The sequence below is a fragment of the Amblyomma maculatum genome, chromosome 1 (genome assembly GCF_055883805.1).
Source record: "Amblyomma maculatum isolate TAMU_Amacu chromosome 1, ASM5588380v1, whole genome shotgun sequence".
NCBI lineage: Eukaryota > Metazoa > Arthropoda > Arachnida > Ixodida > Ixodidae > Amblyomma > Amblyomma maculatum.
The window spans coordinates 98,247,029-98,263,600 of record NC_139344.1 but is presented as its reverse complement, the minus strand read 5'-3'; the positions used below and the strand labels follow the sequence as shown (position 1 = coordinate 98,263,600).

The window sequence follows — 16,572 nt, the reverse complement described above, 5'->3', positions numbered from 1 at the left end:
GTGTGTGTGTGTGTGTGTGTGTGTGTGTGTGTGTGTGTGTGTGTGTGTGTGTGTGTGTGTGTGTGTGTGTGTGTGTGTGTGTGTGTGTGTGTGTGTGTGTGTGTGTGTGTGTGTGTGTGTGTGTGTGTGTGTGTGTGTGTGTGTGTGTGTGTGTGTGTGTGTGTGTGTGTGTGTGTGTGTGTGTGTGTGTGTGTGTGTGTGTGTGTGTGTGTGTGTGTGTGTGTGTGTGTGTGTGTGTGTGTGTGTGTGTGTGTGTGTGTGTGTGTGTGTGTGTGTGTGTGTGTGTGTGTGTGTGTGTGTGTGTGTGTGTGTGTGTGTGTGTGTGTGTGTGTGTGTGTGTGTGTGTGTGTGTGTGTGTGTGTGTGTGTGTGTGTGTGTGTGTGTGTGTGTGTGTGTGTGTGTGTGTGTGTGTGTGTGTGTGTGTGTGTGTGTGTGTGTGTGTGTGTGTGTGTGTGTGTGTGTGTGTGTGTGTGTGTGTGTGTGTGTGTGTGTGTGTGTGTGTGTGTGTGTGTGTGTGTGTGTGTGTGTGTGTGTGTGTGTGTGTGTGTGTGTGTGTGTGTGTGTGTGTGTGTGTGTGTGTGTGTGTGTGTGTGTGTGTGTGTGTGTGTGTGTGTGTGTGTGTGTGTGTGTGTGTGTGTGTGTGTGTGTGCGCGCGCGCGCACGCGCGCGTTCAAGCACCATGTTCAGATATTTTTTGCCGAGAAAGATATTCTGGGGTTACATGCCACATTTTCATGGAGTAAATTTTGCGCCTGTGTTGCATGGCAACACTGTTCCGTGTGCACTGCACATCTCGTCTGATGCCTCGCTTACATAAACCTGACGCTTGCGAGTAGAGTTGGGCTGAGCCAGGTGTAGGGCTGTGTGAGCCCCGATCCAGCAACGCATATATGAACCCATATCTCTTGGGCCGAAGTAACCGCTACAATTAACGTCGGAGCAAGAAGACCATGCGCAGGCGCTCGAAGAGAAAAAACGCCAGACGAGCAGTGTTTTGTTTTCCGCCTCCAGCAGCGCCAGCTCGACTAGAGAGGAGGCGAGAGAGAGTGTTGCCCGACACAGCAGCGTATACATGATCCTGGCCTGCCAAGTCGGGCTGAGTCAACCACCCCCTGCCGTCGGAATGACCCAGATCGACTCGATGATCGCTTTCCCCGAACTTCGAGCGTATACATGAGCCCGACAAGCGAATTTCAGCCCGATAGGCCGGCTCCACCTACGCTCTCGCGTTCATATAAACCCCATGTGAGTAACAATTTCGATCGGGGCTCTCCAGGATAGAATAATTGATCCCTCTTCTCCCAAACCCTGTTCTAAAGTGTAGAGTACGCAGCCTGCAGGGTTATATAGGTGAAAGTATAGGCTACCCACGTCATACAGGTGAGCCTTAAAGAAGAGGGGAAAGTAGCAGACGAAGGATAAGTAACCTTAGAAAAAAGGCATGGGCTGATGTGAGCAGTCGGGGGATTTCGCTTCTGAAGTACGTTGTCCCAAAATTTCTCAAGTGCAGCTGCAAGATCTATTTTTCTTTACATCGCGCCATCTGTAGTAAACAAACTCCCCTGAGCTCCTATGAATAGAGGAAAGACTCAGGCGGGGAATGGAAAGGAAAGAATGAGATATCTTAGGACTACAGTTGATATAGTTCAGTTGAGGAAAGTAAGAATTTGATATTTCGAAGTCTTGACGTGCAAACAGGACCAGGTTCTGCATTTTGCGCAGGATTTTTCGTTTTCCGTAGAACTTTACATTCCGACTTTCTATCGTTTTTTTTTTTTTTTTGTCATTGTCTGCCAGTCTTGTGGTCCCCGCACTTCAGCCCGCGTGCGGTGCTGCCAGGAGCACTAGCGATATAACCAATGACATAAGGCGAATGCTGCAAGAAGTGAAGAGAGCTGTCACACTCACGGTTCATGGAGAGCGTAACCGAGGTGGAAACGGGCGCCGAAAGATTCGAGTTGGAGGCTTCACAGGTAAACATGGCGCCCAGGTGCTCGCGACGGAGTGTGCGCACGTGCAGCGTCACCTTGCGACCGCCTTGATCCTTCTGGTGGTACACCCGGTGCAGATGCGTGGAGCCCTGGCGCCACATCACTCGGGGCTCCGGCTTCCCTGGAAAAAGCCAGAAGTAAGCGCCATGCGCTCATTGCGAAAAGCGAGCAGCAGGCAGTCCTCTCACGAAGGGGGGGGGGGGGGGGGGAGGGGGGGAGAAGACGGGGGAAGTTCTTCATTTGTCGAACTATCTGCCCGAACTTTGATATCCAGCCATCGCGCAAGCCATCACGGAGGCAATTTCACTATGTAATTTTATAGCAAGCGTAAGTAAACGTAGTGCTAGATGAATGTCTCTCAACTCCTTTTTATTCGTGGATAAATGTGAATGATGCTTCGACACATCCAGCAGCCCTGTCTACTGCCCTCAGGTGCGAGCTATTGAAGCAGCGCCTGGAATCCAGCATCCGGCTTCTTTGGATAACGTGTCATGGCACTAAGCGAAAAGAACAAATTTACTGTGTGCACTATTCATGGGGAACCGGAATAGATTTTGAGGGCTGACGCTGCCTAAGCGGAATCATTGCACGTGTTTTCGCACCTCGTGCGAACTGCTATTGTATTTTCATGAATGAAGTCAGAAAGTTTCAAACCCAATTGAAGCTGAGCATAAACAATCTAAACAATCAGAATGAATGTGTTCCTTCCAAGGCGCTTTCTAAAGATGTGGTACCCACAAAGCACAAACAAAAAGCACGAACTAGGATCTAGTAAGACTGCTGGTATCGCTAGTGAATTCAGGAAAAGGTCAAGAGACGATATTTTGTCATTTATTTCATGCCTTTCATGTCGCATGCAGAGGCCATTAGAGAGGAGAGTAAGTGGTTATAAAATGCTACATCAGAAAAATGTAGAAGTTGTTTGAAATAAAACCAGCAGCAAATGTAGATTAGAGCTCTACAGTACAATTACACAACATTACGAGATAAAGGAAATAAAGACTACACACTATTATAAAAGGTATACAGCGCGCATTAAAGACTTAAGGCCGAAAAACAAACTATACAAGGTAGTTCTAAACGGTTAAAATTATTTGAAACAGTCGCAAAAGCAACTATAGTACTCTGAAGTTCCTATCCTTGCTCCAAATTTAACACAGATTTTAAATGACGCAACATTTCGAATAAGTAGGAACGATCACTGCGACAGTAGCTGCAACGTAATAAACGTAGTTATCTCAGCCAATATTGTTTAAAAATAATGCTTCCGTTTGGATGCATAAACAGTCCTTTTGTACCTTAACTTTGCGGAAGCGCTAGCTCTATCTTTACTGTAATGCATGAGGGTGTGATTGCTGGCAAGCCACTTCTCTAAACAATTAGCTCCTGCCAGAGAGCAAACAAAAATAAACCCTAAGACCTTTTGCTAAAGATGGAAGTGCGTTTATGTCCAGACATTATTCATCACAATCCACTAAAGGTACTTATTACTACTAAAGTGCATTCTTGTGTTAAGCAGATTGACGATTTCAAAGTGCACACGCAAATTCAATAATTTTCGCTAACCGAACATAGGCAATGAGAGCGGAAGTTTAATATCAAAATGCCGTTAGCTCCCTCAGCGTTTGAAAGGAACTGTGGCATAATTTAAAATGCATAAAGCATTTCTGTTCTTGAAATTACGCTTACACTGGCGCAATTTTGTTTCAGCTGCTGACGATAGCAACTTGGTTTTCCTGCCAATTGCACATGGCAACGTTGTTTGTTTTTCTTTTCTTTATTGTTCTTTTTTTATTTTTTGCTGTCCCAGAGTCAAAATTTTTGTCAGATTTTTTTTTTTTTTTTGTTTTATGCGTGGTATGGCACGTTCAATTTAGCCCACGTAGGGCAGTTTTCGAACGTTTTATTTGCACGCTGAATTAACCAACACGAAAATAAATGACACCGTCCAAACATCAAGCTCCACCTGAAGAGCAATACAAAGATGCCGCATCTCAACTTTTTATAGATAGCACTCGAGAGAGTTTTAATAAATTGAGGTATTGTTTCTTTATATTTTATTTCTGTATGACACAACAGGTAAAAAATACATTTAATTGGTTAGGAAAATAGGGTTTTTCTAAACACTTAATTGGACAGAGATGAAAACATTTGCAAGGTTAATAGTATTACAGAATATAGATCACAAACTTCCACCTTGACATCAGCTACTTTACTGTGCTTATTTGCTAAAAAATTCTTGTAAAAGTGCAACAAACGCTTTCGTTCTTAAGAACTGTTAATGGTACATTTAAAAAAATAGGGAAAGCAGTGGGGAGATATTGTTTCGTTATGGCATGTAGTATTGCTTCTAAAAAAAAAAAAAAGCCTGCGTGCTCAACAGAGGGTATATTATATGTATTAGCGGCGCGCTGAGTAGACCATAACAGCCCCCCGTTAAATCACTAAAAATTAAAGAACTAATAGAGAGCAAGGACTGCGCCCAATTACCCCCGTGCTTATTTGTAGGAAGAAAGATCTTCAGAGCCAACGGCTTTGGACCTGCTCTAAGGAAATTTTGAGAAGTCGCTTCGACGCGAAAAATAACCACCTCGTCCTGGGTATGTTTCGTTCTCTCGGCAAACAGCTAGGATTCCACAATGTGTACAATGCTAGAAAGGCTAACAAAGAAACTATGAAACTTGGGCTCACAGTTGTCAGGGAAGAGAAGAACATTTAGAAATTTTTGCTGGTGCTGTGCACTGCACACGAAACATCACAGACGCCTGTGATAATGGTACAGCTTCTCATGCTCGCGCTGGCGGCTGCTGAACTGGCTTATGAGTGTGTACCAGCCCTCGGATGCACTGATAACCTAGTCACACAGGCCCAACCAAGGCTGAAAATAAATGTTGTTGAAATAGACGCTCGGCGTACCACTGTACCACTAACATGAAATTACACCACCTTAGCATCGGGGCAAACCTTTTCTTCTTTTGCCAAGACCGAGGCGAGGTGCCGCTTTAAGATCTTTCGCATAAGTTGTTTAGCCTAAACTTTTTTTTGTCTTCTTAACACTGCACACGATTATCGGAAATATTTTTTTTATACGAGTATTTCCCTTATTTGAATGCTTGTACCAGCCAACAGTAGCCAACACGAATCGGGTGTTGCATTTTTTTCTTTTTTTTGAGATTTTGGGGGCGCTCTTTTGAAAACCTGCAAACAATGTTTACAAGAATAGCTGCCTCCGCCGCAGTCTCTCTCGTTTTAGTGCACGAAATCGAATTGACCTGCTCTACTAAATCTTCTTAACAGGCACCCGGAATATCACGGGCAGTTGCGTAAAAACCGCCCTCAGGAGAGTCTGAAGACTTGAATGACTAAGATAGCCGAGAGAATGCATGTTCGAATTTTGCGAAGAAACTTCTTATGAACTTCAGGGCCCACTGTCAAAAAGCTTCAGTTGCGCACGACTGGTACGTGACCTGCCGTGATGTGCAACAAGATGACGTCACGTCCATTATAGGGAACCTGCACTGCATAGGTAGCGCTGCAATTGACCCGCAGCGTGCCTCAAAAATGCTGCCATTAACCACTTGGTTCGCGATAAACTACCCAGCAGATTCGACAGCATTATAGATACGCGTGTTACAGATAATTTCCTTGCCCAAGTGCTCTGGATGTAGCCCAGTTATCAGGCACACGCCACGCAAAGCTTCGGCAGAGCGCGAAATCTGATCCCCGCAAGCTCATGCAGGTGGCCAGAAAACACCCTAAAAAGCCGCCTCAGAAGTATTTGCTCTTCTCGCTAGGATATGTATTACGACGCAGCGATCGACAAAGTAAACTTTATTGCAGGCTGCCTATAGCCAACAGACGCGGAAAGCAATCCCAAAGCGCATTTGCGCAAGGTATGTTTGTGAATCCTGGCCTAGATAAGTGAAATCGTTCCAAAGGAAGCAGTCGGCAGTCAACAAAACAACGACATATGAAGTAACCACTTAAGTGATTGTATTAATATAAACGCAACAAAATACGGCGTTCCCAAATCCTGGAACCCCCCAATCACTCCTCTCTATCCAAGGAAAATGGCCTTACTATATGCGAAGTTAAGAAAACTTTGCATATCCCGGCCGGCGAGTTTGACGCCTTAGGATGTTTTGTATGCTATTCAATTCTAAATGTGTTGAAGTCGATGACGAATAGTGAAGTTCTCATCTTTGTGCTCGCACTCCCTATGCCTTTTTCGCAATTTCGCAAGCGCTTCTACTCAAAGCAGGAACAATTGCTTTCCGATTATATTTATTAAAATGCGAAGTACTGAATTTAAGTTGTGATTTGTGGTTTGTGGGGTTTAACGCCCCAAAGCAGGCTATGAGAGACGCTGTAGTGGAGGACTCAAGAAATTTCGACCTCCTGGGGCTCTTTAACGTGCACTGACATCGCACAGCACAAAGGCGCCTTGCTTTTCGCCTCCAACGAAAAGCGGCCGCCGAGGCCGGGATTCGATACCGCGTCTTTGGGGGCAGTAGTCGAGCGCCGTAATTACTGCGTCACCCCGACGGGGTGTACTGAATTTACTGAATTTAAGTCCAGATACAAAATTTCAATGTGTTCTTTCGTGATGTGGGCTGCTTGGTTCACAGCTTATTCGAGATCACGGAAAGAACAGCTCGAGGACTATACAGAATGAAGAGAGCGTTTAACGGCGCTCGTTTACAGCCAAGCCGTAGATCGCGACGTCAAGTACATACATGCGAAGGGGGATAAAAAAATCACAGGCACTCTTTGCTTCGCACAAAGCCAAACTTGCAAAAGGTGGGTTTTTCACACGTAAGAAATGCGATGTGGCTGCAATGCAGCACTACCCACGACGAGCTTATACACTTGTTACTTAGTAGGTGAAGCATACTTCGAAAATTGCACGTCGTGACTCGTTATCACCGCGCCTAAAGATGTTGAACTTGCGTAAAACTAGATCAAATTCACTTTTGGAGAAATGAGCGGCCAATTGGCTGGCCGTTCATTGTTTCGAGCCTCTGACAGGTGCATTTCCGGATACATCACTTCAGTCGCCATTAAAAGGCGTTCGCTCCCCATACAAACGCCTGCCTCCTCCCCGTTTGCAAGAATGCACCCACTCAAAGACCGCGTAGCTGCGGCGGTAGGTGGCTTTACCGATCTAACATCCGCAAGAAACTGCATTACTGTAGCACTGCTGCATAAAGAATCTGCAAGCGGGAAAGACCGTCCCTCCGTGCCGCGGTTTGCAGCATCTTACAGTTTCTCTGCTCAGCTCCTCGCTGATATGATTGCAAGTTCAACGCTACAGAAGTCACTGCTACACAGGCTTTGCCAGTGTAGCCTTTTTTTTTTTTCAATGCAGGAGAAAACCTTACACGCATGAGAATTGCTATCGCGGTTGAAAAAGAAGGCTAGGCCAACCTTTTGTGTCTTTTGGTCGTTTTGAGTTTGCTTAAAGACTTTTGGCGGCGGTACAACGCAGCTTCTGAGTAAATCCCGCATTTGGGAGTCTATGCACTTAGCATTTAAAGCTACTGCGTGCTAAATAATGCCAAGAACGTGGAAGGAGATTCTCATACGGGATTTCGCTGTGTGATAATAACCAGTTTTCAGTGTGCTGAAATCCGGAAGTCTTTTAAGGGAGTAGCATAGAATTTCTTACTATTACTGAGAAGAGAACCTGGCGGCGCTGCACTTCAGTCACCAGGGGCGCTCAGAACGCCATAGGGACAGTCAGTTTCGAGCATGTAGAGCGGCATTAGTGAGCTCCCTAATTCCAAAAACGTTGTTCTATCTTGCGTATATGCGCTTTCCTATAGTTTCGGCAAATAACGGGTGCATGAGCTGCTCTTGAAAATCTGTGTAAGACATTTCTCAACTGTGATTAGTAGGAAAAGGCGGATGGTGAGAGCAAATCCGAGGTTGATTTGTGAACTGTTACCGAAATTTTTCATTTCAGTCTGGGTTTGAACAGGCTGCATTTTTCAGTGGCTGCCATGGTAGTTGATGGTGCATGACCCACTATATTTTTGTTCATTTTTATTCCCTCTGACCAGACCTAGGATTGACTGCTGCGGGAATACGGGGAGCGTATGAAAGTCTTGTTCCAGAGTAGCCTGTCATTGATGTGTTCTCCAACTTCTCATCAAGGGGGCTCTGGACGTTGCGCGCAATGTTAAAAATCCTTATAATGCTTTTCCTGAGCTTCTTATCCACAGTGACCTCGCAATTCGCTGGTTCATTACATGCAAAAGTGACTTCATAAATTCATTAACGGGAAACATGCGCATGATGCGCTTGTGAGCGTGAACAAAGCCATCACTTACTTGTGATAGACAGGTTTATGCCTTTTATTTCATGTTTTTATTTGCAAAGTTTCTACGCGCAGCCAGAACATCGTGAAAGCCGGCAGTTGGTGTGCAAAGACGACTCTCCTAGGGCGCGAACACCCAGAAACTAGAGTGGCGAAAATTCAAAAGCATACAACACCAATTAGGGTTTCTGTTTTCAGAAATTCCAAAAGATAAACTCTAAAATGTACGAGCTATAACATTAGTTTTGAAAAATATTTGCTCTCTAAGCTCAGCAAATTGGTTTCACTAGTGTGTTATATTTAGCAAACTGTTAGAAAGCCATGGATCATTTTGGGCGAATTTCATGCTAGTTTGCAGCTAAAGTGTTCTTCTATTAGTCTATTGTAACTTACAGCCAGCAGATTTAATCTTGGGACACTTGAGATTGTAAAACGACATTTCTTTTTGCAATTATTTTGACCAAAATTCCCAATTATGCAGTCAGCAGCAATTCGGCCTATTTTGCTTACAGTCACCTTGGTGGCTAGAGTGCTGTTTAAAACTGCCCAGACCGTAGCGCCAGACAAACCGCTAGGTTACAGTGGCCAGAACCTCTATAGAACGTGGGACGTTACGCCAGCAAACTTGGTTATTTTGTAAATTGTAGCTTGTTGTAGCTTGCAGTTTGTAAATTGTAGCTTGTAAACCGACAGAAAGTCCGCTGTCAATTCTAGGCGTCTTGTTACCCACCGGAAATTACCGAGGAACTAAGCAGAGAATTTCTGGTTGTCGGACTCGATGTTATCATACTCCGAATAGAGAAAATCTTGATGGCGCCTGTCTCTTCAAATCTGAACGTGAGGCTTCCGACGGAAAGTACCAGCGACATTACCTAAGGCTGGAAAATGACGCTTTCTATCTTAAACTTCTCGAAACGCTTTCATGGGAAGTATCCGAGATGTCTTGAGCGCTATGAGTAAAGGATGTGATTCTGTAACTTGTAAATTTGTAAACAATGCTTTCTGTTTGACTTGTTTTTTTTTTTCTTTTTTTTATGCATATATTTCGCGTGGCGAGCTGACGTTTGTTTGTTTTTTTTTTTTTCTTTCCATGCGCAACCCACATTTGCATCCTTCACCTTGCAATCGAAGTTTTTCAGTGCACACAAAAGTGATTTTTTGCAGAAAATTCGCCTACAGCTTATCAAGAGTGCCTACATGTGAAGAAATATTCTGAGCTTGTATTGATTTTTTTTTTCTTGAAAATCAATGCCAGATGTCCATCGATTGCCTAGCTACAAGCTGTTGATATATCGGTCACTGGGTGTCGACATTTCATCACTCGGCGCTAACGACATCGGTGATTGGGAGAAGATTTTCATAAGATAAGCTCATGATCTTGCATATTATCCACATTAATATTTACCGTTGCTCGTTATTTTGCAAAGTTTGCCTTTCCTATCTAAAACACTGTATACAGTTTTTTTATTTATCATAATTATACCTTTGTCCGGGCCCTTAGCGAGCGACTTGGGATAGAAAAGCTCGTTCGAGTCACCGATTTTGCTCTTGCAGCGCCCGGGGTGGGTGAGAAGCCGCCATCTAGGCTTCTAAGGCCCGCCTCACACAGCTACACACGCAGTTAGCTGGTTCGCGGCAATTTCCCTAAAGTTTCAGGAAACCAAGGAGTGCCCCATTCCGGCTGCTTGTCAGCGGTTTCCTCATCAATGCAACCGGCTGCGCACCGCCGCCGCCGCCGCCTTGCCCTTCGCCGTCGAGTCGCAACAGTGGGAGGCGGGCCGGAAGGGGGCCTCCCGCGAAGCGCGTCGCGGCCCAGGCGGCAGCGGTCGCGCAGCCGAGCGTGAAGCGCGCGTTTCCGAGTGAAGGCGCCCAGATCCGAAAAGCGGTGCGCATCCGATGCGGGCGCTAAATCGGCGATGGCGGCAAAGAGTGATCTAGCGGAAATGCTCCTCCGGGACAGCGTTTGCGAGTCGCTGACTCCTCAGAACGTTTTTGGCGGGAGCGGACCAATCAGAACCTCCGATATTAGACGGACGCACGACGACACTTTTTCTTTCCTCTTTTATTGGTCATCTACTCTGAGCCACGCTTAACTTGTTCGCTTTAATCTCACGCGGCATGGGAGAGCTAGGGGAGCGAAAACTCGGGCAGCGAAGAACGAGGAACAACGACAGCGACCGACTGAGAGCCGAGAGCGCCGCGCTGTTGCTGTCTCACGGTATCCGCTGACGCGTGGGTGACTGCACGCAAAAAAGAAAACGTTCGCGTCGAGCAAATATTGCAGCCATTCCCGGGCACGCACGAGCTAATTTATAAGCGGCGTTTGACTTCTGCATTGAGACACGCATTACTTATGCACTAGAGTGAAATTGTGCAAGACGGTCGTGTTCAACGGTTTGCTTTGGTTATAGGCATCAAGATCAAACGATGCTTACCGTCGCGTTCAAGGCTACGGAGGACGAAGGAAAATTTCTCCGTGCGCTGGTAGTGGCAGCACGTGTTCAGAGGGCTGCTCTTTCCGCCCGTTTCGCTGGAGTTCCCTACGCGGCAGCGGCACGCGCAGTCAAGCACCGTAACATTGAAATATGCCTGTTTTAGTCACTAAAACCCGTCATTCCAAAAAGATAGGAGCTTTATGCTGTTAACTATTCGAATTGCCGAATTTCCGAACGCAGAGACACGCGTCGTGTGCTCTAACAGAATTGAAACGGCACTGCATAGAGCATCCGGTGGTAAGTTGCCTTGTATTAAAGAACCGTTTAATAATTTCATGCCGCCCGACAACAATTCCTGGTAGTGTGATCGGCAGCCCGGCTGACAGAGTTATACATGGCGATGTAGGAACGACTTCTGCATTCAATTCAAGTTGTGTTAAATATTTTGTGCATTTGGCTGCGCTAAGAAGAGCATAATTATGCACAAGCTGGGAAGAAGTGCTTTTTTCACTGCTTCAGTCGCGGCTAGCGCAGAGTTATACTGGAAAGTGCCTCCAGCCTATAACAGCCGTTAGAAGCAGTAAAATATGACATTAAAATCGAAATTAAGCGCTTGTGTCTAGTGCCACCATAGAAAAGCGAGCAAAACAAACGATTAAAAAAAGGCCCCTCCACTACTGGTGTTTCCCGTTGCGCCCCTTCATCCGCGCCCTGGGTAGAAGTCGCTCTAACTAGGCGTGCCTGCCTTCGGATCGCCTTTTCCACCCAGCGTAAGGGTGGGCAGGCGGGAGGCCTGGGTTGCGAACCCTGCTTCGTTTGATTAAGACGCTTTTTCGGAGTAAGGCGCGCGCATCCCAACGCAAGAATCGCAAGCGCAGATCTACACGCAGAACGAAGCGCAGCGGCGCAGAACGAGGAACAGGCAGTCTTGCGACGCGAGATTCTCGTTGTGAAAAGCACCTCATCACTGCGAGCATATAGTTTTTTTTGCGGGCAATGTGAAGGGGCGCTGGCATCCCAAACAAGTAGACAATAATCTTCAACGGGCGCGCCGGAGCGCATAATAGCATGGTTTGGTTTGTTTTACGAAGTTTAACGTCCCAAAGCGACTCACGCTATGAGAGACGCCATAATGGTGGGCTCCTAAAATTTCGACCGCCTAGGGTTCTTTAATGTGCACTGACATCGCACAGCACACAGACGCCTTGCGTTTCGCCTTCATCGAAAAGCGGCCGCCGTGACCGGGATTTGATCCTGCATGCTTTGGTACAACAATCAACAAATGCTATTTTTAATCGGATATTTAGAGGAATCTCCCAAGGTGGAGTATATTTGTGTTAAGGGAGTAATTACTCATTGTCATTCCCCCAAGCGCAGCCATACTGCTACAAAGAAAAGCTACACAGTTTTCCTTTGCAGCCGTATGGCTGCGATTGGCTGGATGACAATGAGTAATGACTCCATTAATACAAATGTTATTTTTGTAATTTTATCTATAGTGGCACAAGCATTCGATTACTGCGCTCAAGACAACGGTCATTACGAAATCAATAGTGAGGTGCATGCATGAGTTCATTTGCAAAAGGAGTAGATGCCCTGCGCTAGAGTGACCTCTCCGCAGGCATAAATAGAGAGCTGGCGGGCTCTGACCTTAACAAATGTAGGATACGCTTGGTAGCAGGCAAAACAAAACAAATACACGAGCTACTAGGAGGAGCAGTCCAGCTCACGGAAGTGAAACACGTCAAGTGAACCCTGGATGAAGCAGGAAGCAAAGTAGCGGATTTTTTTGCTAGATAGAATATACATGTACTGTGCAGAACTATGAACTCCCTGACGATATGGTCAGCGGCCGTCATGAGAAGCGGAAATGGTTGCATAATAAAAGTGCGGATAATGAAGTGGACGAGATGACAAGATCACTCCGGTGGGTTCCTATTCCCTTGCGTTGGCATGTAACACAGCAGCAGCCACTGAGAGTGCAAGCTTGCGAAAAGCGTATCCGAAATGGAAGAAGCACAGCAGAAAAAATCGGGGGACAGTCCGCCCCAAAGGGCATGACTTGTTAGTGGTAATGGCTCTCGTGTGCAGGTATACATTTTTGTTTCTAGTTCGCGTACATCAGCCTTCCCACTCACCAAATCAACCGTAAATTAATGTATGCCTCCATTGCTTCACATGTATTCATTAGCGTTCCAGTCGTAAGCTACTGTATCATGTGAAAGACGACCCAAATAGATACCGATATAAAGCCTAATTATTTAACCAAGCCATACAGAAGCACTTGCGTGTTAGTGTGTCTTATACTTATTTCCCAAAGGTCCTGAAAGGTTCGGTTCCAATCACACTCATACTTCTCAAAAGAGAAGCACCAGCTCCTGTCATGTCACGTGGTCTCGTGATGCCAAACAAGCTGCCGAACAGTCCGTGCCCGGCCATGTCACCTGCCAACTACCACCTGTCAGTGCCAGGCTCGCGCTTTTCGCTCATAACGCCAATAACGACGACTATGAAGATAACGCCGGAACTGATGCGGACAGAGAGGCCTTGACGCGTTAGAAGAGTTACACGGGTAACTCTTATACCTGGCCAAAAGTCTGGGTGAACAGTCTCTGACCAAGGGATTTATCAAGGCATGCTACACAATCCGGACTACACCTACACGATACTACTGGCTGCAAGCAGCTTTAGTGTCTAATGCTGAAATTCACTATGTAATGCGACAAGGCAGTGGAAACAAGGGACTTAGCGTGTACTACATCAGGCTGCACAGTCGGGCTTGCTATAGAAACAACAACATTGTAGTGTGGTACAGACCACCCAGTGTGAGCTCTTGCAGTATGAATGCGATAGGGCTCAAGCCTGCGATAAGGCTCAATAAATCGGTCGGCATGATTATCGATACGATTTGCTTCTTTTCGCCTCTGCGTACAGTGGCTGCACAAGTCTGCAGGTTGCGGATGCGCTGTAAAAAGATATATCTATAGAGAGAACAGAAGAGAAGAGAAGAAACGCAATAACGGATGAGCTACGACTTAGCACAACCAATTTAACGAAAAGCCTCTCGATTCTGACTGGGGCGTTGCTGCTAATGTTGGAATTCGCCAACATGTTCATTCGTTAACCCACGCTCAGCGCGCAGTGGCTCCGTCGACTTTCCGGACACGGCCAATAGACCGGATGCTCGCCTCTCGCACTTGCGATACTTGACTTGGTTTGACCGCGAAGCCGATAGGCTTCGCATATCTCTTTCCGTATGCCTGGATTTCGCCGATCCCAAGGCTTTCTCTCACGGTCACGATCTTAGGAGCTGATTTCGGCTGATCCGATGTTCTCCCTGTAAGCCGTGGCGAAGAATCTGAATGTAACCGCTGTGCACGGTTCTTAAGAAGCGCCGCGCTGTTACGCCGACGATCTCGCACCTTCCATGAAGAAGGAACAACGTGCAGCTGTTGCGTAACGTATAATTAACAACCACGACCCCACGCGACAGCAAAGCCGCCTAATTGCTGACCCTGCCCGCGCAGCCCATGACTGTGGCATCATGCCAGTTATGCGTGGGACGGGAAATGAAACTCAAGACGGCTGAGCTCCTTATCACGTATTTTTGCAGCAAAAATATTTTGGTGCGGTCATTCTCGCCAACCCCTTGAAATTCATCTAAGCCGCAGGTAGCAATACCAGACGAGTGATTCCTAAAGCAACGCTATTTCTTTTTTCCGACCATGCGCATGCCGTGAACTTCTGCGACCATGTGTACGTTTCCTCGAGAAAATATCGGGCATTAAATTGGATATCATATGACTTAGTAAGGTAACACGGACATATAAAGCATAAAAAGATAAAAGGCGGGGGGGGGGGGGGGGACTATTCAATTATGCCTTAGCGGGGAGACGAGAACAAGGGAAAATATTTCGGTCAGTGAGTCTATAATCGGTAACATAGAAGAGTTCCACAACATTAAACAAAGGGTGGCATGGCTTCTCTTGTGGGTCCTCTTCCGCGCACGTTCACTATGAATGCTCCTTGCTCAGGCAATATTCTTTTAAGGCGAAAGCCTGTAATGACTCATCGTTGTCGTCAGCAAAAGTGTCACGCTTTTGCGACGGCTCTGATAAAAAAAAAATCAATAAACTATGTCTTCCATCGGGGAATCGAACCTCCATCCATTGGATCCCCAGCCCAGCGCATTATCACAGAGCCAAGCCCCGGATTTTTTTTTCTTTATTGCCCGACTTCGGCACAATACACCAAACCACTTACAGGGCACAATGAGCATTAATTAATACGACAATCAGCCAGGTGGGTTGTGGCGTCGTCATGCTAAAATTCTCTTAGGGTCACTAATGGCTCCAATCTTCCGAGCCACTCGGGAGCTTCAGGAGCAAGTTTCTGAATTTCAATATATCTATTCATGCCTTCCTGAAAATAGATCCGTGCTGGCCGTGCGTCAGGATATCCTGCCATTCTCGAGCGCCAAATACAGTGGAGGGCCATTAGCATGATAAGGTCAAATGGCACCCCATCCTCATTCTCTGCTGGCAAGTACCTAATACCATGCGAGTCTAATGGAAATTCCTTTTTTAAAGTCCTTTGTAAAATATCCCAAAAGTATACCCCTTCCCAACAATGCCGTATCGTCTGTAAAAGAATTCACAAAGGTTTCCGGCCGTAAAGTTAATTGGTCAAAGTCCCTGGGGCTTTGGCACGGAGAATGGGCAACGACGCCCGAGAAGTTCGCAAACATGTCCTGGGTGACAGCACCAGTAAAGTACTTGGGAGTCCCACTAGATAGTTATCGCGATAGCGAATCGTACTGGAGGGCACAGACTCAAGCCATGCGGGAAAAGGTGGAGGGGTGGCAAGGCAACAATTGTCAGTTTTCGCCAGGGCTAAAGTGTGCAATATGTTTTTTATGTCGAAGCTGTGGTACGTGATGCAAGTGTTGCATTGTGCAAGGACGAACGTACAGAGACTGCACCGGATATTTGCCATTTTTGTGTGGGCAGCAGAATGGGAACGATGTAGCCGGACCAGTTTTTTTAGGCGGGTGAAGGACGGTGGACTGGGTTTGGGGCATTTACTTCTACGACAGATTGTCAGCAGATTTCTTTTTGTTCGCGATGTAAAAGATCCATTTTTGCGTACTGTGTGCCAGTTAAGGCTCGCAAATGCACTGCCGGACTTTGTTGTCTCGACCGAAAGTGTATCGGGACGCATTTTTGGTTATTTTAGAGAAGTTGTCGCTAGTGTGCGATTCCTGTCTGTTCGATTTTCTTATGAATATTTATCTTGTGTTAGCAGGGAGAAGCTGTACAAGGATTTGTGTGACGTAGTTCTTCCCATACCAATGTACAGGGCCTTATACAGTGGAGGACCAGGATGCGACGTACTTAAAGCGAGTGAAGGCGATGCAGGTGCCGTCAAATGCAAAAACTTTTTTCTTTAAGTTACACACGGAAACACTGCCAGTAAAGAAGTTCTTGGAAGGGAAGAATTTATTTTTACCTTGGGGTTCGCATTGCTGAATTTGTAAACAGCCAGAAACTATAGAGCCATGCCCCTGATCGTGAAACGCTCTTCATGACTTCCTTTGTCTATAGTGAGAATGATAGCGAGATTCGGCGAGTGACAGATAATGAGTCTTTCCTTCCCTGTAGACAAATTATACAACGCCGGTGAACTTTAATGCGTTCAATGAAATGTTGACTGCGTTCGACAAGGGGCGCGCGATGTACCGTCACGACAGGTCACGACGTCACAAGGCGATTCATGCATATACGAAGCTGACCTCATCGGGAGTCCGGTCCCTCTTTACTCGAAGCAT

General features: G+C 46.2%; 1 protein-coding gene across 1 annotated transcript in view; it reads right to left on the bottom strand.

Moving 5' to 3' along the window:
• LOC146203285 (synaptogenesis protein syg-2-like) overlaps positions 1-16,572 on the bottom strand; it is a 100,006-nt gene that overhangs the window by 66,555 nt on the left and 16,879 nt on the right. Inside the window, exon 4 of the mRNA XM_084602993.1 lies at positions 1,909-2,112. Within this exon, the coding sequence (XP_084459119.1) occupies positions 1,909-2,112 (204 nt within the window). The remainder of the gene's footprint in view (positions 1-1,908; positions 2,113-16,572) is intronic.